Here is a 25,390-nt window from a genome sequence, read left to right as displayed (position 1 = left end):
CACCACCAAACCAGCTTTACAACAAATGCTAAAGGAAATTCTCTAGGCAGGAAACACAAGAGAAGGAAAAGACCTACAATAACAAACCCAAAACAATTAAGAAAATGGTAATAGGAACATACATATCGATAATTACCTTAAATGTAAATGGCTTAAATGCTCCAACCCAAAGACATAGACTGGCTGAATGGATACAAAAGCAAGACCTGTATATATGCTGTCTACAAGAGACCCACTTCAGACCTAGGGACACATACAGACTGAAAGTGAGGGGTTAGAAAAAGACATTCCATGCAAATGGAAATCAAAAGAAAGCTGGTGTAGCAATTCTTGCATCAGACAAAATAGACTTTAAAATAAAGACCACTACAAGAGACAAAGAAAGACACTACATAATGATCAAGGGATAAATCCAAGAAGAAGATATAACAATTGTAAATATTTATGCAGCCAACATAAGAGCATCTCAATACATAAGGCAAACGCTAACAGCCATAAAAAGGGAAATCGAGAGTAACACAATAATAGTAAGGGACTTTAGCACCCCACTTTCACCAATGGACAGATCATCCAAAATGAAAATAAATAAGGAAACATAAGCTTTAAATGACACATTAGACAAGTTGCACTTAATTGATATTTATAGGACATTCCATCCAAAAACAAGAGAATACACTTTATTCTCAAGTGCTCATGGAATATTGTCCAGGATACATCATATCTTGGGTCACAAATCAAGCCTTGGTAAATTTAAGTTAATTGAAATCACATCAAGTATCTTTTCCAACCACAACAGAAATTACAGGAAAAGACTGTAAAAAATACAAACACATGGAGGGTAAACAATACACTACTAAATAACCAAGAGATCACTGAAGAAATCAAAGAGGATATCAAAAAATACCTAGAAACAAATTAGAATGAAGACACAACGATCCAAAACCTATGGGATCAGGAAAAGCAGTACTAACAGGGAAGTTTATAGCATTACAATCCTACCTCAGGAAAGAAGAAAAATCTCAAATAAACAACCTAACTTTACACCTAGAGAAAGAAGAACCAAAAAACCCTAAACTTAGCAGAAGGAAAGAAATCATAAAGATCAGATCAGAAATAAATGAAAAAGAAATGAAGGAAACAATAGCAAAGATCAATAAAACTAAAAGCTGTTTCTTTGAGAAGATAAACAAAACTGATAAACCATTAGCCAGACTCATCAAGAACAAAGGGAGAAGACTCAAATCAACAGAATTAGAAATGAAAAAGGAGAAGTGAAATCTGACACTGCAGAAATACAAAGAATCATAAGAGATTACTACAAGCAAAGATATGCCAATAAAATGGACAACCTGGAAGAAATGGAAAAATTCTTGGAAAGCACAATCTTCCCAGACTGAACCAGGAAGAAATAGAAAATATAAACAGACCAATCACAAGCATTGAAATTGAAACTGTGATTAAAAATCTTCCAACAAACAAAAGCCCAGGACCAGTTGGCTTCACAGGCGAATGCTATCAAACATTTAGAGAGAACAAACACCTATCCTTCTCAAAATCTTCCAAAATATAGCAGAGTGAGGAACACTCCCAAACTGATTCTATGAGGCCACCATCACCCTGATACCAAAACCAGACAAGGATGTCACAAAGAAAGAAAACTACAGGCCAATATCACTGAAGAACATAGATGCAAAAATCCTAACAATATACTAGCAAACAGAATCCAAGAGCACATTAAAAGGATCATACACCATGATCAAGTGGGGTTTATCCCAGGAATGCAAGGATTCTTCAGTATACACAAATCAATCAATGTGATACACCATATTAACAAACTGGATGATAAAAACCATATGATAATCTCAATAGATGCAGAAAAAGCTTTTGACAAAATTCAACACCCAGTTATGATAAAAACTCTCCAAAGTGGTTATAAAGGGAACCTACCTCAACATAATAAGGGCCATATATGACAAACCAACAGCCAACATCGTTCTCAATATTAAAAAACTGAAACCATTTCCTCTAAGATCAGGAACAAGACAAGGTTGCTCACTCTCACTGCTATTACTCAACATAATTTTGGAAGTTTTAGCCACAGCAATCAGGGAAGAAAAAGAAACAAAAGGAATCAAATCAGAAAAGAAGAAGTGAAACTGTCACTGTTTGCAGGTGACATGATACTACTCATAGAGAATCCTAAAGATGCCACCAGAAAACTACTAGAGCTAATCAATGAATTTGGTAAAGTAACAGAATACAAAATTAATGCACAGAAATCTCTTGCATTCCTATACACTAATGACAAAAAATCTGAAAGAAAAATTAAGGAAACACTCCCATTTACCATTGCAACAAAAATACCTAGGAATAAACTACCTAAGGAGACAAAAGACCTGTATGCAGAAAACTATAAGACACTGATGAAAGAAATTAAAGATGATGTAAACAGCTGGAGAGATATACCATGTTCTTGGATTGGAAGAATCAAAATTGTGAAAATGACTATAATACCGAAAGCAATCCACAGATTCAGTGCAATCCCTATCAAAGTCCCAGTGGCAGATGAGACTTTGTGAAAATTGTGATCTTGATTTGAAAAAAATCAAATTGAATCTCTTGAGGTCTGTTGGTCATCCATATAAAGATATATACCTTTTTTAAAAGATTATCTGGAAGAAATAATACTTGCAAACTTTTATTGAACACTTAGTGCCTGTCAGGCCCTGTGTTCTGGGCTTTTTCTGGATTATCTAATTTTATGCTCAAACAGCCCCATGAATCATCATCATCCTCGTTTTACAGATGAACAGACTGAGGCTTAGGCACATCGAGTCATTCACTCAGGTCACAATTTGTTGGCTGTATAACTAGCATTTAGACCAGCAGTCTGACTTTACTGCCCTCACTCTCAGCCAGGGCACCATAACTTCTTGGGAAGTTTAGAACTCTGATTTCTTTGTCATAGGAATAGAAAGCAGATCTACTGTCCCTTTATCTTCCACAATGGAGAAGTTTGGTTTCAGCCTTGAACTACTAGTCAAAGTCTCTCCCTGTAAGTCTCCAAACAGCTAATTTGAAAAGAATTATTCTTTGTGTGGATATATTTAGCATATCCACACAAAGAATCTATCTATCTATCTATCTATCTATCTATCTATCTATCTATCTATCTATCTATCTATCTATCTATCTATCTACAGATAGATAGCACCGCTTGTTTCTTCAGTAGTGGATTGAGCTTTGTTATTTTGGTTTAAGCTTCTGGAGTGATCCTATAGGGCAGGATATTAACACTTGTGATCTGAGTGTGAATAACACTTGGCTGTGAATAATTATTTTGTTCCCTGACCTCAGGATATTTTGGGGGTTTTGGCAGTTTAAAACATGACACACAACACTACTCAGCCCCAGGTGCACTGTTAACAGTTGAAAGCTAATTGGTCAAATCAACAATTTATTTGAAACTATGAGTTGACTGGAAAAGAGCAGCCTTTCCAATCAACAGTGTTAAGGTAGCAACTCTAGGGTTCACCACGAAGTAGATGAGCAACTTTTTACACACCTGCCTTATGTCAGGTTGGGAGAAATTTAGGGGAAGTTCTGATTCTTTGGTAAACTCTACAGTCAGTTTGCAGAAATTTATAGCACCTTGTTTTAGAATTGTGCTTTTGATGACAAATTCATTTCAGTAGATTATGCTTTGCTTGGTAGGCAGTATTTTAATTTAATATTTTTATCACTAGCCCTAAGTGAATTATTCAAAAGTGTCTGGGTATAAAATGTTTTCTAATATTAATTGATGTGTTGATAATGCCTGTGTACCCTAGGATGGTTTTTATATTTTACTGCATTTTATGCAGTTTTACTTTAGCCTTTTACTTTTCAAAAAATTTTTTATTGGAGTATAGTTGATTTAAAATGTTGTGCTAGTTTCAGGTGTACAGCAAAGTGAATCAGTTATACATATACGTATATCCACTCTTTTTTAGATTCTTTTCCCAGATAGGCCATTACAGAGTATTGAGTAGAGTTCCCTGTGCTATACAGTAGGTCCTTATTAGTTATCTATTTTATATATAGTAGTGTGTATATGTCAATCCCCATCTTCTGATTTATCCCTCCCCTAGCCTTTTACTTTTTAATTTTCTTTATTTATTATTTTTAAAAACAAGTAATGTCCTTTCTGGCTTATCTATGTTTTCATCATTTTTATTTGATTTTTTCTCTTACATCTTATATTTAAGTGGGTTCATGGTAGGTACAGAGGAATGACTTGATATTTCTGCAAAGTGTATTAACGTAAATACATGAGAAACGTTTTATTTGCTAATAATTTGGGGGCATTACTGCACCACTATCTTTGCAGAAATACATACTTATTCTTTAGTCTATTTATTTATTGTTTGCAAAGGTAGAGTGGGTATATTCTGCTAAAATTCTTCAAAATCAATGACTGGAGATCATTTGTAGTGAGTTTATCCTTCCTATTAATTTTTAAAGCTAAATTGTTTGTCTTTAGATCCTGAAACTATGTTCTTTACCACCATTAATGAGGTATAGTGATCATGAGTCAAACTAGCTGTAGACCCTAAAAGAAAGCTGTGGTTTTGTCACATAATGAAGATGATGGGGAGGAGGCTTGGGAAGTTACAAGGACAAAGATGATACTTAATATTTTAGTGAATAACTAAGTGTGAAGCCCTGCCCTAACAGCTTTACTTATCTCATTTCTCACAGCAGTCACACAATGATGCTTGACAGTTCTGCCTCCTATCTTACAGATGAGGAAACTGAAATCTAGTGAGACAACCCAAGATCATTCAGGTATGAAGTGGTAGGTGGAGTTCAAACCGGAATCAGTCTGCCTTTGCAGTTTAGACTGGGAACTGTGGCAAGACAGTGTCTCCCTGTTACAGAAAGAAATGCCCTCTTCTGGGATGTCCTGTCCTTCCCACACTCCTGAGTCCTGGGGTGATGTGCTCCCACCAATCCTCAGGGTTCAAAGCTGAGGGTTGCTTTTCTAAAAACTACCCTGGGATGACACATTTTAAAAACAGAAGTGCCCCTTTTTCTTCTCATACCCCTAGCATTATTGCCACTTTCTGTCTCTTCAAGTTCTGTGGGATGGACTTAGGCAAAAAGCCACTCCCGTAACCTCTTATTTTCTTTTTTTTAAATGTTATTTAAAAAATATTATGATACAACCTGATGTGAGAAGAGGAGACACGGTCACTTTGTTTGAGCCTCTTTAGAGAAAGTCCAAGTAGCAAATGAACTTGATACTATTTCACTTTGTAGGAGGAAATAACATGTTTCTACTACTCAGTGATGAATCTAATGATAAAATCTCGATTGAGCCAGCTCTATATTTTGTTAACATTTTTATTGCTACGTGCTCCCAATACAACAAACAGCATCAGTAGTGTACACTTTGATAAAAAGGAATTTTTAGCTTAGTAGAAAAGGAAGCTCAAAGATCAGAAGTGTAATGAATATATACATCTTTATGGGAGGTGTATGTGTGTGACCAGGTTTCTCTGTGTTCCCCTGTGGACCAGATGCATGCACACGCAAGCAAACTAGAGGAGAATTTCATGCTCGGGAAATTTTTAGGGGAAAAAATGACTTCTATTTGAGGTTCAGGGATTGTTTTACAATCTGGAATTCACCTAATTCATTTGACTTTCAAAAGTCTTGCACCAAGTAGCAGCGATTCTTTAGAGGTATAGAGTCAATAGGTGAAGCTGTTATTTTTACCATGGTTAAAAGGCAAACGTTCTTGCACATTCTGTGCTTTGAGAAGTTAACGTATCTATATTTTAGTTTGCATAATGTATTTTTAGACAGTTCAGGAACTGACCTCCAAATCATTGTGCTGTCAACACTTATCTTTCTTTTTTCTTTTAAGTGTAATTCATGAAGTATTTATCTCCTTCACATACTTCTTTTTTGGTGTTTTTAATTCCCTATTTCATTAAACAGCTAGCTATCTGAGCCCATACTATTTTATGTTTCGTCAAAGGGGAAAAAGTTACCAACTTTGCATCAACTACTCTAAAAATGCAAAATTTGCATAACATCAATTTTGTTCAATTTTAGCTCTTTGATTTGGCTGCTGTAGTTTGCTTAAATTTCTCCTCTATGTACAGAACAAAGCATGCATCTCTAATTATGTCTCTCTAGTTTACCAAAATATGTCATTGATATTAGCGTAAATATTTAGTACATAAAAATACTATCAAGAAAAAAATCAACTTTTAATAAATATCTTCAGTTCTGAATTCTATATACAAGTACTTTACATCTACTCCCTGGAGAGAGCATTTCTGGCTTCACTGTGAGTAAGGTGATCACTGACATAAATTACTAGCACATTATTGCAGTCAGATGCATGGTGGTTGTGAACATGTAGATATGAACCATGAGGAAAATAAATATTGCAACCATTGACAAATGCTTTCTTGAAGCTGCTTCCAGAGCCCTAAAGCCCTGCTATACTTGATTGTTATTTCGAGTTCAACGATGCTTTTCTCAGCTACTGACATACAAACAAATGATCTCAGTACATTTTTCCTTTGTTAATAATTACAGTACATTGAGTATACCTGTTTGTATATGTCAACAATGGGACAATTAAAAACAACACAGGAAAGCAGGACAATTCAATGGTGTCTATTGAGGCCCTGGTAAAAGGGTTTCCATTTTGTCCTGCACAGGCTCATTTACTGGTCTCTGTTCCCTGTGACTGCAAGTATACTAAGACACCAAACTTATTCTTTTTTATTTAAAGTATGGAAGGTAATAGGTAAGTTGAAATCTCTATATCTGCAGCTTATCTGTTTTTTTTCTTTTTCTGTAATTTAGGTGTCACATTGCTGATCAAACAAAACCACACAACAAAACCCTTTGTATTGTCAGTAGCGGTGTTTCTAACTTCTTTGTAATATTCTGCTTTGAAAATCAACTCATAGAATGTCAAATAAGGCAATACTCAATGACAGGCACCTAGAATATCCAGAAATGTAATATAGTAAACAATCATTTGAGAACACATCTCTTAAAATAATACTGATTTCTGCAATATACAGTATTTACACAACAGCTGCAAATTTGCTCATACAATATTTCTAATATAGATAAATAGGAATACAAGTCTAAGAATTCTTTGCTCCATTTTCAAAACCTTTTGTTAAAATGTAAACCATTGGCACCTCTTTTTTATTTTTACTGTAACTTTTTAAAAACAACAACAAAAAAATCAGCTGATATGCACAATTGATTCCAGTCCCTTTTCTGCTTTAGAAAATGACCAACACGCTTAGCAACTTACTTTCCTTCGGTTAATAATCTTTGGTGCTTTCTTCCAATGAATTCTGGTAAATGAGTCAATGCAGAACAAAAGGAGGATGAAAGCAACTAGAAAGTGAACCAGCACTTTTTGTTCTTCCACGTACAGATAAAATGAGTTGATGATTTATGGAGATTTCCACTTTAAACAAGCTGTATGCACCACAGGGAGAGCGAGCTTGTCCAGATTTTCCACTGATGTCTAGCCTTTTGGCTTCACTTTCTCATCTTTCCAATGTGGATGATCTTAGCGGACGTCTCTTGTCAATAATCTTTTCATCTTTCTTTGAGGTTCTTGCCTGAGAAGAAGCACCTATGGAATCACTGGCTGCAAGGAAGGGGGCAGCAGCCATTTGTGGAGATGAACTGAGGTGGCCACTCTTGGTGGGTGGGGAGGCCAGTCTCAGAGTCTTATTTTCTGCTGGCTGAGCTCTCCTCTGGGGTAGGTTAGCACCACTGGATTTACTGTTTGGCCTGAAAGCAGCATGTGCATTTGGACCTCCTACAGAAGAGATCCTGCTCAAAGATTTCTTCTTCTCAGCAGGAGTCTCTAAATAGTAAGGAACCAAAGATGTAGGCATCATTAGAGATTCGGGGAGGTCACTGGAGTTAAAGATAGCATCATCATGAGTTTCAGCAGCTTCTGGAAGGTATGGTGGTGGCAGGGTGCTGCTGCGCTTGCTACATGACTCACAACATAACTTGTTATAACCTGGTATGGAGCAGTATCGCGCCAGCACCTCCATTTGACAGAATATGGATTTATCTCCCAAACATGGCTCATCTGCAAAGATTAAAAGACAACAAAATGAGACATACATCCAAACATAAAAGGAGGACAACACGGATGGAGCTAGAGGGCATTAAGCTAAGTGAAATAAGTCCGACAGAGAAAGATAAATATTGTATGATTTCACTTATATGTGGAATCTAAAAAAAAAAACAAAACAAACAATACAAAAAACAGAATCATAGATACAGAGAACAAATGGGCAATTGCTGAGGGAGGGGCAAAACAGGTGAAGGGGATTAAGAGGTATAAACCTCCAGTTATAAAATAAATAGGCCATAGGGATGTGACATACAGCGTAAGGAATATCGCCAGTCACATGTTAATAACTTTCTATGGGGACAGACTCATTGTGGTGATCATTTCATAATGTATGCAAATACATTATGCATAGTGTATGCAAAATCACCAGGTAGTACATCTGAAATTAACATAGTACTGTATTTCAACTATATTCCATTTTAAATATAAATATAACTAAAAATGAATAAAAGGAGGGAAGAAACTTAAATCGTATATGAATATAAAAAATTTTAAGTAAAAGCTAACATTTATGGGAGTTGCCACATTAGACTTCACGTTAAAAATATGAATATTAGGATGAATTTACTAAAATAAGTATTCTCTATGTGCAAAGCACTTGAATTGACCAGCACTTTCACATCTCCATCAAGAGTCTTCAGATCAAGGGTAATTTTTTCTTCCTAGTAGAAATACATATCTGATTTTAGAATGAGAAAATAGAATTAGTTTTACCATATTTTTAAGATATAGAGGGCACTGGTTTTTTAAATTTTATGATAGTTCTTTCTTTATAATAGAGTAGCCTCTATATTAAATTTAAATTTAAAATCAAAATAAATACTAAAGACCTGTTGGAACATATTAAATCTTAAAACTATATTACCAAAAGAAAAATCAAGATACTATTTTGATTTGGAGAACATTCTCCAGAGTGAAGGCAACAGTTTCATGTTTACCATTGAACGTTCTCAGGTTATTTGTTATTTGAAAGCACAAATCTGGGTAAAGGGTGCCAACTTTCTTATGAACGATTCATGGTTCTTTAATTTCATTGAATTGATAGTACTTTAAAGAGTACTAAAGTAACACTCACAAAACACTTGGTAGGTGTGTGTGTACAGACTATTTCTATTATTTTTTAATTTTATTGATCATAGGTTATAAGAATTAGATTTCAAAAAATCCACACATTGAGCTCATGAAAATGTTAGTTTGTATTTCTTTTCAGCCATTCCAGAGCATATCCTATGCAGAGAGCCCATGCACACAGTCCAACACAGAATACTGATCCCATATCCAATTAATAAATGCAAAGAATTGTAAATTGTGGCATTTATATGATATAATCACTTAAAATTACAATGTAATATTAGGTGATTCTACATTGCTAGGTAAGGAACCTGCTATATAACTTGCCAAAGAAATTAAATCCCTTTTCTAAAGTTCGAGGGGAAAAAAAGAGGGTCAGTTGTCAGGGCCAAAACAGGCTAAACTTACCACCTTTGTTAGCGTTATAATGCCATGCCCACTTCCCAAGTTGTGGAATGACTTGTACTTCCCTCACATTTACACATCTATGATACAGTATGATGTGTTTGAATAATTCATATTAGCTAAGATAATAATCTAATTAGGTTGTAAATGCCTGAGAATCACATTAATGGGTTTCACCTCAAGTATCAATCCCTTTTCCTATCTGAATTATTTTTTCTATGGCTATAGCTTTCTATGCCTATAACATTTTCTTTTGGCTTAAGGAAAAGTATCAAGCAAATTCTTGCTGACAGTTGGGCATATCTGCAGAAATATATACCTCTACCAGTTATTAAGATCAATAAAGCTTACTCGAAAAGTGTTTAACCTCCTGACAGTAATGCCTATGTAAGAGTAAAATACTATGGTGACGGGAAATGTTATAGCTTCTAACTAGGTAAATTTGTGCTTTTGGCTTTTACTTGTGATTTGAAGTTTCAAATATACTTTCCAGAGAAAAATGATTAAATATGTAAGTCCTTTGTCTCCCCCTCATGGTCATACTTGTTCATGCCACCCCACATTTCAAAGGAAAATGTACAAAAGAAATATTTTATAAGGTTTCTTTGGAAGAGTAGACAGGCAGTGGGAGGATACGAAGAGAGAGAGGGAGAGAGAGACAGGCACAGAGAATCAGAGGGGTAGGGACACGGGGACTGGGACAGAGGGAAGGCAGGGAAGGCAAGAGACACGGGGAGATGGAGAGACAGATGCAGAGTGGCAGAGACAGAGAGGTGGGCAGGGAGGGTGAGGAAGGACAGAGAAAAGTGGAGGAGAAAGAGAGACACTGACAGACACATGTGCCAGAAAAGGGGGAAGGAGGAGTGTCAGAGAGAAAAAGAGGGAAATAGAGAAGAAGGAGAGAGTTACGAAGAGATGAGGAGAGAGAGAAGAGGAAAGGGAGAGAGCAGGAGAAAGAAAAGAGGTAGAGGTAGGGAGACTGAGGGGGGGGAGAGAGAAAGAGAGAATGAGAAGAAAGAGGTGGAAAAGCACGAGTGATATACACAGAAAGTGAGCAACATACAGACAGCAAGTGACAGCAAGTCAGAGACAGAGAGCGAAACCCACAGAGGAAAGGAGAGGAGAGAAAAGTGGAGATAGCAAATGAGACACAGGGCTTCCCTGGTGGCGCAGTGGTTGAAAGTCCGCCTGCTGATGCAGGGGACAGGGGTTCATGCCCCGGTCCGGGAAGATCCCACATACCGCGGAGCGGCTGGGCCCATGAGCCATGGCCGCTGAGCCTGCGCGTCCGGAGCCTGTGCTCCGCCACGGGAATGGCCACAACAGTGAGAGGCCCGCATACCGCAAAACAAACAAACAAACAAAATGAGACACAAAGGACACAGACAGATGCAGAGAGAGGCAGAAAAGGAGGAAGAAGGAGACAGTGATAGAAACTGAAACCATCCAATATATGCTATTTGTTTTACAATAGCAAATGAAATTATACAGATGTCCTCTGACTTATGATGGTTCTACTTACGATTTTTGGACTTTATGATGGTGTGAAAGCCATATGCATTCAGTAGTACTTTGAATTTGGATCTTTTCTGAGCTAGGGATACATGGAATGATACTCTTTTGTGATGCTGGGCAGCGCAGCAGCTGCAGCTCCCAGTCAGCCAGGCGACCACGAGGGCAAATGACTGACACACTTATAACCATTCTGTACCCAGACAACCATTATGTTTTTTACCTTCAGTATAGTATTCAATAAATTATATGAGGTATTCAACACTTTATTATCCAATAGGCCTTGTGTTAGATGATTTTGCCCAACTACAGGCAAACATAAGTGTTTGGAGCACGCTAGGCTATGGTGTTCAGTAGGTTAGGTGTTTTAAATGCATTTTCGACTGACAGTATTTTCAACGTAGGATGAGTTTATCAGGATGTAACTCCACTGTAAATTGAGGAAGATCTGTACTTTAAAGAAAAGAGACTCCGCTTTTGCAATATGGCAAGAGTAAGGCAAATTTTAGCATATGCACAAGGTATCTATTTTGAAAGCACGCTGTTCAAGTCTATGAAAATGGATGAGCAGGTATTGGAAGTGGCTTTGTGAATGACATTTATCATCCACATGCCTAAATTGAATGATTTTAGTAAAGTATTGCCAAACCTTCTGCATTATTATGCCTTTGACAATGATGTGAAGTCATAAAGAAAATCAAAGAGAGAAAACACGTAGCTTCTAGAAACACAAATTGACAGAAGCTACATATACATGACACGGCCCTCACCCCAGCATTACTGCCTACTGGGAACCACAGAGGCCGCAGCGGTTATGATAACTAAATGGAGGGGACATTGCCGCAGACACCCATCTTAAAGAACTCTATTAAGCTAATATCTCAAGGGTGTTTTCCTTTAGTCATTTTTCAGTAAGCAAATGGAAATTCCAGAGCTTGCCCAGAAAGGAAGTTCTGCTTTTTGAGGCTCAAAAACCATGATCAGAACAGTGAAATCCATCAGTGTCACACCTACCATTACAGGGAGGCAGCTGACAGGCTCGGACAGATTCAGGCTTTTCACCATCGCAGTGGTCACCCGCCCTGCAGAGGACCTGCCTCACCTCTGTCCCTTCGCCGCAGGTTACTGAACACTACAGAAACAAAGGCTGTGATTATAGATGTTTATTCCACCAGGACTGTCTTTCTTCCTTTCCCCATGTGCACACTCAGACACACACATGCACACACGAGCACACACGCATACACAGTTCTGGAGTTCCTTCTCTACAGCCCAGTGTTACAGTGACTTGGGAGATAGAGAATCCTAGCTTTACCCTGGGAGCATTGTTCTTTCTCTGAAAGCTTCATAGAATTGCTGTAGGACTAAATGAAGTCAAAGGAGACAATGTATATAAAACAGTTATGCCTGGCATATAGTAAGCATTTGATGCCAAACAAGTCATTGTTATAATGTAACTCCTTCTGTAGTTCCTAAAAGCAGTAGTGGAGCCCGTTTTCAGAGAGCCTGTCACAGATTGAGCTTCCCATTCTCTCACCTTCCTTACAAATGGTGAATTTACTGACATGCTATGTTGGTTAATTAAACCTCTTTGGAGCTACTATTACTCTTTTCCCACAAATTCATTTCTTTAAGGAATGGGCTAACTAAGCCCAGAAGCAGCCGTGCTATTGATCTAGGTAGGAGCTGTAGAGGAGGGATGCTTGTTCCAGGACTCTGAGGGGAACAAGACATGAGTTATCCTTAAAGTCCTGTGCAGGTCACTTTCATTTGCCTGTTCCTTCCCTCCTGGGCCTGCTCTCCACTCCCTCCTTGTCCTCTGTCTACTTTTAGCTGCCCTTTCCTCTGATCCACTCTACTATCGCCCCCTGATTCTTCATTTGGAGTTTTTAGATATATCAAAGAACTGTGGTTAATACGGGCAATGAGACACTGATTGAGCCAGTCACCAAGCAGACGTCATTTGGACAGGTACCGACTGGGCGCTGGGGAAGCAAAGCACCTGGTTTCTTGAGAAATGCATGGACTAGTGGCAAGCACAGGCTCAAAGACAGGAGTTACAGTACACTGCTGTGATCAGCAAGCCACTGGAAGGCCTCTTTGCCTTTGGAATGTGGAGGAAGGACTGCCGGGAAGGGCAGCCCTGGTAGGTGGTATTTTGGACCATGGAGCTGAGCCTTGATGGATGAGGGGCAGATGGTCACATAGGAGCAAGGGGAGGGGCAAGCCAGCCAAAAGGGAGGAGGCTCAGACCAGCATGGTCTTTGAAAGAGTAAACAGTTTACTCAGACTGGGACAAAGAGTTAGAATAAAGGAAGATGAACAAAGAAGAGTTATCATGGGATTTATTGTGGTTGTCATTTTGCAATGTACACAAATATCCAATCATTAAGTTGTACACCTGACTCTAAGGTAACGTTACATCAACTACACTTCAACAAAAAGAAAAAAGAGAAGCGTTCGTGTGGTGTCAAATGGGGCAGGGCCCTGCATTCAAGGTCAGGGGTTTGGAATGTATCCAGGAGGAAAGGTGCAGTTCAGAAAAAATACCGGACAGAAGATCAGTCACTTTTCAGAGGCCTCTGTGTCACAAGACATCCAAACGTGGTTTGCCCCCATCAACTAATCTTTCATGCAAACACTGTTTTAACCTGTGAGTTTTTCCTAATACCTACAGATGCGTAATGCTTCCAAAATATGTGACAGTTTTGCAATTCACATAAAGCCTACCTGATACGGAAGCCAAATTAAAATATACTTCACGTCCTTACCCCTCCCCCCCCACCGCCCCCCGCCAACGCACACAGAATTCGCACACCCACCTCGTTCCAGGGCCCCGTTTTCCACCGGGCCGGGCAGGGCACTCTGTTACAAGGCCGGCGGCTCTCTGGACGGCCCCCCACGCAGTACTTGCTGTGCACCGAGCGGTTGGTGCCATCGTGGGACGGCTGGAGGCAGCGCACGGCGCGGAGCTGATAGCCGGAACTGCCGCAGGTTTTGGTGCAGTGCTCCCATTCTTCTGCCGCCCAGCTGAGGATGGGGGTTAAGACTGAACTTGGCGACCAGGTTGCGTGGTGTGCCCCTCCCTGCACCGCAAGCCTAGCTCCTTCTGCCCTCTGAATGACGTGCCCCCGCTCCACGGGGCAGGTTCAGAAAGACGGGCACATCAAACAAAAAGTCTGAAAACTTTCTAACAGTCATAGGCGGGGCACATCTATTTGTTAGGCCCTAGTATTCTGTCTCCCAGTGACTCTGAAACAACCTTCTCTTTTCCAAAAGGATCATCCTCAGAGGGTTTCTGAAACTCATCTTAAAGTTGTCCCCTTAGGTTCAGGCATGATGGTAGTTTCCCAAAATAGCACCAACTCATAAAGAAGATGTGGCACATATATCCAATGGAATATTACTCAGCCATAAAAAATGAAATAATGCCATTTACAGCAGCACGAATGGACCTAGAGATTATCATACTAAGTGAAGGAAGTCAGACAAAGACAAGTATCATGATATCACTTATATGTGGAATCTAAAAATATGCTAAAAATGAACTTATTTACAAAACAGAAATAGATTCACACACATAGAAAACAAACTTACGGTTACCAAAGGGGAAAGGGGGTGGAGAAGTGATAAATTAAGAGTTTGGGATCAGCAGATACAAGCTGCTATATATAAAAGAGATAATCAACAAGAACCCCACTATATAGCACAGGGAACTCTGCTCAATATTTTATAAAAATCTATAAGGGAAAAGAATCTGAAAAAGAACATATATATATATATATATATATAACTGAATCACTTTGCTGTCTACCTGAAACTAACACAACATTGTAAATCAACTATACTTCAATAAAAATAAAATAAAATAGAAACCAACTCATTATAATAAATAATTATAAAATTATAAAAACCTACTCATTAAAATAAATAAAACCAACTAATTCTCAGCCATATTGCCTCACGGTGTTAAATATCTGAAAGGAAATTAAAAAAGGCTCCATCTGATGCCAGCTATGACAAGGTGGTTTGGTTGCTGCTGCTTTTTCATTACCTCATGAGTTTACTCATGTTTGAATACTCTAAATGACATTACAGTTCCATCTCTATGCTTGTTGCTGTGAAGGCTACCTGACATATCCATCATGTTTGGAAAATTCAGTTCTTCATATAGGCCCTTATTGGACCTGATGAAAGGGTAAAGGTTGTATGCATCTGGGCCTGAGCAGAAACTGCTTCCACGAATATACCTGATAGAAATATTTCCAAGGAATTTATTTTCAAAAAGATATCCTATGGGACATTCCCAAATTCTATGTCCAAATTCGATGTCAGTGCCCCAGCCCTCTCCAAATTAGCTATGGATACAATATGACAGACAGTTCGTCATTGCATATGTCCCAAAGGGTTGTCACCATTGATTCCAACTAGGTAATCAATCTGTTAGTATGTAATGGAGGCATTCTATTTATCCTTTCCAAAGTTACTTTCCCTGTGCAATTTTTTTTCTTTTTGTATGTATGGAGCACCAAAATATAAACAGGTTAAAACCTTGGCAGTCTTTGCTATTCAGAGTTTAAGACTGCCAAAGGTTTTCAACTGGCAGTAGAATGAATTGTGGCAACTAAGAAATTTTACTCAATTTTGAAGGCTTCCACTGTGACTCTCACTTAAAGATAGGTGTTAACATGAGAAGTATATACTTCATAGTCATAGATACTTTCTGTTACCTTATTCCCTCCTGAAATTCCCAGAATGACAATAAAAAAATACATAAAATGGCATACACTCGTAAAGTGTTCAGCATGATGGTTTGATTTACATATATTGTGAGATGACTACCACAACAGGTTTAGTTACATCCATCATCTCATATAGATGCAAAGAAAGAAAAGAAAAAACAATTCTCCTTGTGGTGAGAACTCTCAGGACCTACTGTCTCCATAACATTCCTATGTATCATACAGAAGTTTAATGCTGCATTCTATACACATGTGAACAGCCAATGTTCACCAGACATAGAAAGTCTCTAACGCAAATGCCGAATGAAGGGAAAAAAGAAATAGAAGAAGTAATGCACAAAAAAGCAAATAATCTTTAAGAGCCTAAGAAAGATAAACGAATATATTACATCTTTGAAATAAGAATCAAATGTCTGGAAAACAGAACATCTGATAAACAAAACAGCACTTGGATGTTAAAACTCTCTTGGATGTTAATGACATAATAGCAAAAATGGAAAAATTCAGCAGGAAGAACAGTAAATACCAGGAGAGAAAAGAAAAGAAAAGAATTAGATCTGTCTAGAAACCCTAACTACAAATTTCCCAGAAAGAATACTGAAAATCATAGGGGAAACTTTTCAAAGAAAAAATACAAGAAAATTTCCCAGAGGTAAAAGATATTAGTTTTGTGTTTTAAAATGTCAGCACAAGAGATGAGAAAAAATGAGCACAAAGGCAGTTTATCACTATGAAATTTCAAGACACTAGGAACAAAATGATCCTACAAACTTTGAAAGACAGAAAAAAAAAAAGAGGTCACATAGAAATAATTGAGAATTAGAATAGCAAATGACTTTTCAAGAGCATAACTGGAGTCTAGAAAATAATGGAGCAAGTTTATAAATTCTGAGAAAAATATATTATAGGTTGGAATGGTATACATACATGTGTGCCCAAATGATCAAGAGTAAGAGTAGAAGAAAGACTTCTTATATACCCTTATACTTTAACCTATTATATACTTTTCTTAGGTGTATAGAAGCTTAATTCTTATATAAAATTTTTCCTTTGTATATAGTTTTTTCATGAAACGACTGAAAGATATGCCCTACCAGAATGAATGAATACTCTAAAAGATAAGAAAAAGAATGCAGAAAACAGGAGGTCAAATACAAGAGACATGCAGTAGGAATCCCTTGGAGGATGGTAAAAAGAAGCCCCAGGAAGGAAGCTGTGTAGAAGCTCAGGCAGGAGCTAGAACACAGAGAACTCTCTGGGACATGTCTCTAAGAAGACACAAGGACAGGATACTTGAGTGCATAGCATTTAGAGGAGAAGAGTTTGGGGATGAATTAGTGAAAAGTAGTAGAAAATGATACATAAAAATCAAGACATTCACTAACTCTAGGAGAAACAAAGTTTAGTAAGAAAAGAAACATAAGCAGAGCATGCTAAGTGACTCAACTCTCAAGAGAGACACAAGTTGTTAGAATAATACGAACTCTGAATATCAGTATCAGTATTGATACACACACACACACACACACATACACACACACAAATGAATTTATATATAAAACAGAAAGAGACTCACAGACATAGAAAACAAACTCAAACTTATGGTTACCAAAGGGGAAAGAGAGGGAAGGAGGGATAAATTAAGAGTATGGGATTAACAGATACAAATTACTATACATAAAATAGAAAAGCAACAAAGATTTACTGTATAGCACAGGGAACTACTGATACATTCAATATCTTGTAATAACCTATAACGTAAGATAATCTAAAAACAAAACATAACTGAATCACTATGCTGTACACCTGAAACTAACACAATATTGTAAGTCAACTATATTTCAATAAAAAAAGAGAAGAATAAATAAAAGCAGTTATTTTTGAGAAGCAGAGATATGGGAAAAAAACCCACAGGACTTCAGCTTTATATAATTCCTGTGAAATGATCTGATCATTGTAACCAGGTATATGTATTAGCTTTGACTAAAAATTAAGTTAAAACTAAAAAGAGCTAAAGACATTTAAATCCTTTTTATTTTGTCCTCAGTATATGATAGTTAAAATAAACACTTACAGTGGATGTGTACACTCTTGAATATTGCACATTCTTCTAATAGGTTTTGGCTTTTTGTTGGCCTCACAGAAGCTACGATGAACCATTTTATTATCACTTTTCCTACGGCATCCATATTTAGTGTACTGGAAACCTGGTAAGAGAAATATATTTCTTTGGATTTAATCGCTTATTCATTCCATCATACATTTGATCATTCACTCATTCATTCATTTATCAAATATTTATTGAGTCATAAGTCAGGCACTGTTCTAGGTGCTGAAGTTTCAGAAGCATATTAGTTAAATAAAAATTAAATAAACAAAAATCCTTTATCTTTAATAAATATTACAAAGTATTAAATAGCAACTGCATGCTTGTTAATAATCTAGACCCTGATAAATAGTCTCCTGTGAGAGTCAGATATGAAAACTATGGCGACAATACCCAGTGACATAGGCTTCTACAGAAAAGACATATAGAAAATTGTAGGTCTCTTTGAATGGCTTTTCCCAACAGATGGGAAAGGATCTGTTCTTAAAAGCCTTGAATGGCAGACAAATGTTTGGACTTTATCCAGGGAGTTACTGAAGGTCTCCACAAGCACTGACTTAGACGTTTAAAAAAATATATGTGTATATATTTTTTAATTTTGAAAAATTTCAAATCTACAAAAAACATGTAAGGAAAGCACAATGAACATGTTACATGCCTTGCATCTAGATTAACTTTGTGTTACCATGTCACCATATTTGATATATATTTATATATATAAAACACATACTATATATACATTTATTATAAAATATTGCTGAACCATTTGAGAGTAAGTTGCTGACATCCTGATTCTTCACTTCCAAATACCTCAGCTCATAACAAGCACATTCTCTTACATAACCACAATATAATCTTAAAATCAGAATATTTAACACAAATATAATACTATTATCTAGTATAAAGATGATATTCAAAATTTATCTATTGTCCCTAGAATGTTCTTTATAGAAATGCTTTTCCAATCAATGATCATGCACTGCATTTAGTTTTCACAGAATTAGTTAGGAGTAGTTTCTGAGCCTCTTTTTGTCTTTTAGTATTTTTGAAATGTATACGCCAGCTGTTTTATAAAATGTCCCACAATTTGGGTTTCTCTGTCAACTAATGATTAGATTCATTCAGGTTTTCACTTTGGGCAAGAATATTACATAAATTATGTTGTGTCAAATATCATATATTAACGCATATATGTGGAATCTAGAAAATGGTACAGATGAACCGGTTTTCAAGGCAGAAAGAGAGACACAGACGTAGAGAACAAACATACGGACACCAAGGGGGGAAAGGGGTGGGTGAACTGGGAGATTGGGATTGACATATATACACTAACATGTATAAAACAGATAACTAATGAGAACCTGCTGTATAGCACAGGGAACTCTACTTCACTTCGCTGTACAGCAGAAACTAACACAACATTGTAAAACAACTATACCCCTGTAAAAAAAAGAATTACGTTGTATCTTTAGGGTAACACATTAGGAGACTGAAGGATCTGAATCAGGGAAATAGTATAATTCTACTCAAATTCATTCATTCATTCATTCTTCAAGAAAGATTACCCTGGAAATAAACGAAGAGAAGAAAATCAAATTTAGTTGGCTAGTTAAGAGACCTTTGCAATAATCTTCCCTTCCAAAGTTGTGAAGGAAACCCTGCGAGGGAGGAATAGATCTGGTAGATAACAAAAAAGTGTATCTGATAAGTCTTGTGACCAAGTAGATGTTGACAATACAACAGAAGGGAGGATCCAAATTATATAAGCATCTTGTGATGAATAAATTGTCATTTAAAATAATTATCTAAAAACATTTTATGCCCCCTCTGGAGAAAAAAAACTTTAAAAATACATCCTTGAATTTAAAATTATGAAATATTTACCCAGGCATTCCCTATACAAACAACAAAATAATTTCTTGTTCTCAATTATTCAGTATCATTGTGAGAGAATTCTGTCTAGGCCAGTTCCATTCTGGAGCATTTGTTGTTCTGAGCTAGAGGAATGGATGATGGCAGAGACTGAGAAACTCTGAGAACAGCTTAATGGATCTACTCTAGAGAGAGCAGAGAGGCGGCAGAATGCAGTACAAACATGTATGAAGAAGCCAGACTACCTCCCTGGGTTTGTATCTCATGGCCCCAGGCAAATTACTGATCTTCCCTGTGCTTCAGTTTCCCTATCAGTACGACAGAGGTAATAATAGTACTGACCTCATAGAGCCATTGTGAGCATTCATCATTAATATGTAAAATGGCATCTGGTACATAGTGCAACTAAGAGCTCTTTCATTATTAACGCTGAAAAGAAATGCATAGGTATGGAAAGTAAAAGTGGAAAAAAAAAAAGGCAAGAACCAGAGGACACTGAATTTGGGAGAGTCTGGAAAGAGTAAAGTGACTAAGGGTAACACTACATGGATATGAGACAAGGAGGAAAGGCAAGGGGATTTTAAGAAGGCCTACCACTGTTATGAATGGATTCCTATCCTTTGTAGATCCTGAGATTTCAGTCAAAATGCTTTGTATTATTCAGTTTTGGTTATAGTTGGTGTTTCTCAGATTGTGGCCTCAATTAGAGATAATCCTTAAGGCAGAAGGAAGAAGATTGGCTTTTATATGAATTACATTTTAATATAATAAATGTGTTCAATTGTTACCTCCACCACAGGGTTTGGAACACTGAGACCAGCTCTTCAATGCCCACTCAAAAGTATCTAATTCTTCCTGGATGACATTGTTGTTGTTGATTGTAGGTGCAGAGTCCTCATGGATGATGTACTTATATGTCAGGCTAGAGCGCGTATCATTCTCTTGAGGTATAATCTAACATACACATGAAATAGATATGTAAATCACCTGAGTATTAAATTTGAATGAAAAAATTACAAATATTTCAGAATGTGTATCTTATTAAAGTTGGAAGACTTTCAAGTAGCTTCTAAAAATAGAATGTTTTTCTATCACTAAAGTACAGGTATGCCCTGTTTAAGAAAAAAAAAAGCAAATATATAAAATATCTTGGCATTAAAAAGTAAAAAAAAATCCACCGAGGAGTAAGAAAAAAATTTGTATTATAAAAATAATAACCTTACAATAAAATTCACCACAAATTTCCTCAAGTTATGTATCTCCTGAGTGTACTTAAAAATTATTGTTTGAAAGACTGTTTTGTTATGATAATAGAGATAATAATGTTCCATCCAGAAAATATAGACATCATGGAAAAATATAAAGAAAATAAAAATCATCCATAATTCCAGTAAACCAGAGAAAACTAAAGTCACTTTTATTATTTTGGAATATAGCCTCAAGATATCTGCATATTATGTGTGTGTGTGTGTGTGTGTGTGTGTGTGTGTGTACACACATACATACTTCTCTGGTCTTATTTCACTTAATGTGTCACACACATTTCCCAAGACAGTAAATATTCTTTGAAGACATACTTTTAAATGTCAGCATAGTGTTTAATCCTAGTGTGCGTTATTTAATCATATAAATGAATATTTATATTTTATCCCCAGTTTTGTGATGACTTCTGATTCTCTTTAGTATGCTAAAGGGTACAAACACTTTTTTATAGCTCTCATAATAGACTAGTGAATGGCCCTTCAGAATAGTTAGAACAATTATTACTTTCATGATGAAAGTATATGACAATGCCCCCATTCAGCACTGCATATTATATCACTTTCCTCTTTGTTAACCGAATGGGCAAAAGTTGGTTGTCTTAATTGTTATTTATTTGATAAACAGTAAAGTTTAATGGTCACTTGTATTTTGCCCACTATGTGTTGCATGCTCATGTTAGGTCCTCTTTTTTTTATTGCTATACATACCTTTTTTTCCTAAATAATCTATGCAATAGGAGTATTAATCCTTTTTATAAGAAACTTTGCAAACATATTCTGTTTTTTATTTGATTTTTAGTTCATTAGCAAAGCACTCTTTTTTAAAAAAATAGTTTTTAATGACTTTCATGTAGCTTTTATAGGATTATATCAATTACACAAAAGGAGAAACGTGCAGTTCATTAGTGTTTTAAACTAAACTTTTAGAAACAGCTTTTGTTTGATACTAAACCCGCTAGGATGAAGGATTTGGTTATCTGGGTTCTCTTTTTTCCCCCTTAATCTTTGTTTTTAAAACAGTATTAAAAATTGAGCATCAATCCCTATATTGGCCCTTATATGTGGCCAGATGTCTAAGCTTTCAACCCCAGATGGCCTAGCTGCCATGCTCTGGGGCTCCGAATCTGGGGTTCCAGTCTTTCAGAGAGGAAAAGAAAGGCCATGATGACAGAGCACAGCTTGTCCATAACCCCTGTCCTAGCTACACATTTCCTTCTTATATCGCCAGCCCACATGGCTCCCTGGGGTCACACTAATATCACTGGCAAAGACTTAAGGCAGGGCTCTGAGGCCAGACACCTGTGCTCCTGGAAAAGAATGCTCTGTCATTACATACGAGTAAAACAGAGCTTCTGATCTCCAATCATTCAAACTTAAAATAATCTAAATAAAAGTTTGATTAATGTATATTTTCCTATAAAGTTATCTAACCTAAGGAAGAGAATGAGAGTCTAGAAATAAGCCCACTTAAATTTGGACAATTAATTTTTGACATAGATGAAAAGGCAATTTAATGGAGAAAGGACAGTTTTTTCAACAAATGGTGCTGGACACTGTGGTGGCTTAAAAAATGTGTCCACAAGTCTTTTGACACTTTCCCTCTCAATAAATGGAGCTTAATTCTTCTCTCCTTCAGTGGGGGGCTGGACTCAGTGACTTACTTGTAGTAAATAGCAGCAGACATGAAAGGATGTCACTTCTAAGATTAGGTTAAGACTGACTTTTGTCTTGGTTGCACTCTCTCACTTTCTCAGTCACTTGAATCACTCACTGTTGGAAGCCAGCTGTCATGTGGACAGGACACTTAAGCAGCCAGTGGGCTCATGTAGTAAGGAACAGAAGCCTGCCAACCACCATGTGGAGAAGCTTGGGAGCAATCTTCCAAGGCCTTTCAACAACCATGTGATTGAGCTGGGAACTGAAAAGATTCTCTGCACTGGAGCCTTGAGGTGACTGCCGCCAGAGCTGAGAGCATCCTCATGAGATTCCCTGAGCCAGAACTAGCCAGGTAATAAGCTACTACCAGATACCTGACCCAGAGAAACTATGAGATAATAATGTTGCTTGTGTTCAGCCACCAAGTTTGGGGTAATCTGTTATGCAACAATAGATAATATGGACACCCATATGCAAAACTAAGAACCTAACCTAGACAAAATGTATATAAAAATTAGCTTAAATGGTTCATAAATTTAAATGATTAAAATGTAAAACTTACCAAAAAAGGAAAATATTTTGACCTTGGATTCGGCAAAAAAAAAAAAATCTTATATAATAAGAAAGTCTTGATGCATAAAAGGAAAAATTGATAAATTGGACTTCAATAAAGTTAAAATATTTTCTTTGTGAAAGACACTACTAAGAGAAGGAAAAGAAACTACAGAGTAGAAGAAAATATTTGAAAGCCACATTTCACAGAGGACTTATATATTGAGTGTATATAAAGAACTCTGAAAACTTAAAAAGAAAAAAGCAACCTACTTTAACAATGGGCAAAAGATTTGAACAGACACTTTATCAATGAGAAATAATTTTCAAATTTAAAAGAAGACTTAGAACTGAGTGGGAAGATTTGATTTTAGATTAGTATAATATTTTTACAGGGAATCCAATAAATACTGGTATACAGAATCTAACAATATTCAAATTAAGTTGATGGCTTCTGCTTTCGTCCATGAGGAAGTAATAGGTTGCCTTCCTGATATTGAAAACAATAAAACTGGATAGAATATTTGAGGGAATTTTTTCTGCAATAAATAACATGGCAAAGGACAATGATCCCTGTGAGAAGAGTAACATGCCAGGAGGGTCCTGGCTTCCTGACAGGGCCAGGTCTGGACCCTGGTACTGGAAGCTGGAGCCCAAGCCAAGACAGCAGTCTCACTGAACTGAGGAGGGTGGAGTTCTGGAACTTTCAGGGCAGGGCACTAAAGAAAAGGGGGCTTTATGGAGGGTGGTGCAGAAAGCTGCATGGGTCTGAGTCTGAGGGCTGGTCCGTGCATGCCCAGGCCAAGACACCATGACGTCTGTGAATGAATGGCTGCTGCAGGGCTGAGAGCAGGACAGAGATACCTGAGGACAGGCAGGGCTGAGGGCCCTAGGTGTTCTTACGGCCTCCTTAACACTTCAGGTATTCAGTTAAGGCACCAGAAAGCCATGCCATAAAAATAAGAACAAAATTGAAATACACCAGCCCTAAGAAAGGATAAATCAAGCCTCAAAGGATTAGTGGGAATGGACAATAAATTAACTACCAGACAGAATAAAACCTAGTGCTTTTAAGGAAGGCAACATAAACCAAATGCCCTACAACTTATCATCTATACTGCTCAGTGTACAATAAAAAAGTGTAAGAAGTATGAAAATGTGAACCATAATCAAGAAAAAAAAAGCAGCCCATAGAAGCAGACAGTATGAAATCTCAGGACTTAGAGGAAAAGTTGGACATAATGAGTGAAAATACATGGACATCTCAGCAGAGAAATGAAAATTATAAAAAAAGAAAAAAGAACCGAATGGAAATTCTAGAAAACAAAAGTACACCATCTGACGTGTAAACTTTACTGGATGGGCTCAATGACAGATTGGAGACCACATAAGACAGTCAGTGAACTTGAACACAGTTCAACAGAAATTATCCAATTTGAAGAACAGAGAAAAGACAAAGACTACAAAAGGATTGAACAAAGTCTAAGACACTTGTGGAACAATTTCAACTGGTTTAACATACATGTAAATGAGTCCCAGGAATAGAAAAGAAAGAGATGGGGAAAAAAACATAAACTTGAAGACATAATGGAAAATTTACCTCAATCTGGTGAAAAACATCAACCTACAGAGCCAAGAGGCTTGGTGAACCCCAAGCCAGATACATACAAAGAACATCACAAACTAAGCATGCCGCAGACAAACTACGAAACAAACCAAACCAAAACAAAAAGGAGAAAATTGTAAAATGCAGCCAGGGAAAACTGACACATTAAATGCACAGCGGCAACCTAAATGAGGTTGACTTCTCATCATAAATAACAGCTTCAAGAAGACAAATGCTACATAAATGAGTCAAAGACAGCTCCTGTATATTGGGCCCTAGGTTGCTTATTTATTCACAGCAAGTTGAGACCCACCCATTAGCTCTAAAGCCAGCTGGCACCAAGCTCAGATTTTCATATATCCAGTTGTTTTAAATGTAGCCCAAAAAAGTAGATTTCTAGCCATCTGGAGCCTGCTTGCTTTG

At 37.0% G+C, this 25,390-nt stretch overlaps 1 protein-coding gene across 1 annotated transcript in view; it reads right to left on the bottom strand.

Annotated features, from left to right (window-relative positions):
- Positions 1–7,574: 7,574 nt before the first annotated feature.
- Positions 7,575–25,390, bottom strand: part of ADAMTS3 (ADAM metallopeptidase with thrombospondin type 1 motif 3) — a gene marked incomplete at its 3' end in the record, with an annotated part of 289,349 nt that continues 271,533 nt past the window's right edge. The window contains exons 18-22 of the mRNA XM_082653240.1: positions 20,680–20,845; positions 17,987–18,119; positions 13,993–14,200; positions 12,185–12,302; positions 7,575–8,134 (exon numbers count right to left, since the gene is read on the bottom strand). Of these exons, the coding sequence (XP_082509366.1) occupies positions 7,575–8,134; positions 12,185–12,302; positions 13,993–14,200; positions 17,987–18,119; positions 20,680–20,845 (1,185 nt within the window). The remainder of the gene's footprint in view (positions 8,135–12,184; positions 12,303–13,992; positions 14,201–17,986; positions 18,120–20,679; positions 20,846–25,390) is intronic.

This window comes from Grampus griseus (assembly GCF_964374135.1).
Source record: "Grampus griseus genome assembly, chromosome: 4".
NCBI lineage: Eukaryota > Metazoa > Chordata > Mammalia > Artiodactyla > Delphinidae > Grampus > Grampus griseus.
This window is presented reverse-complemented; position numbering and strand designations above follow the sequence as displayed.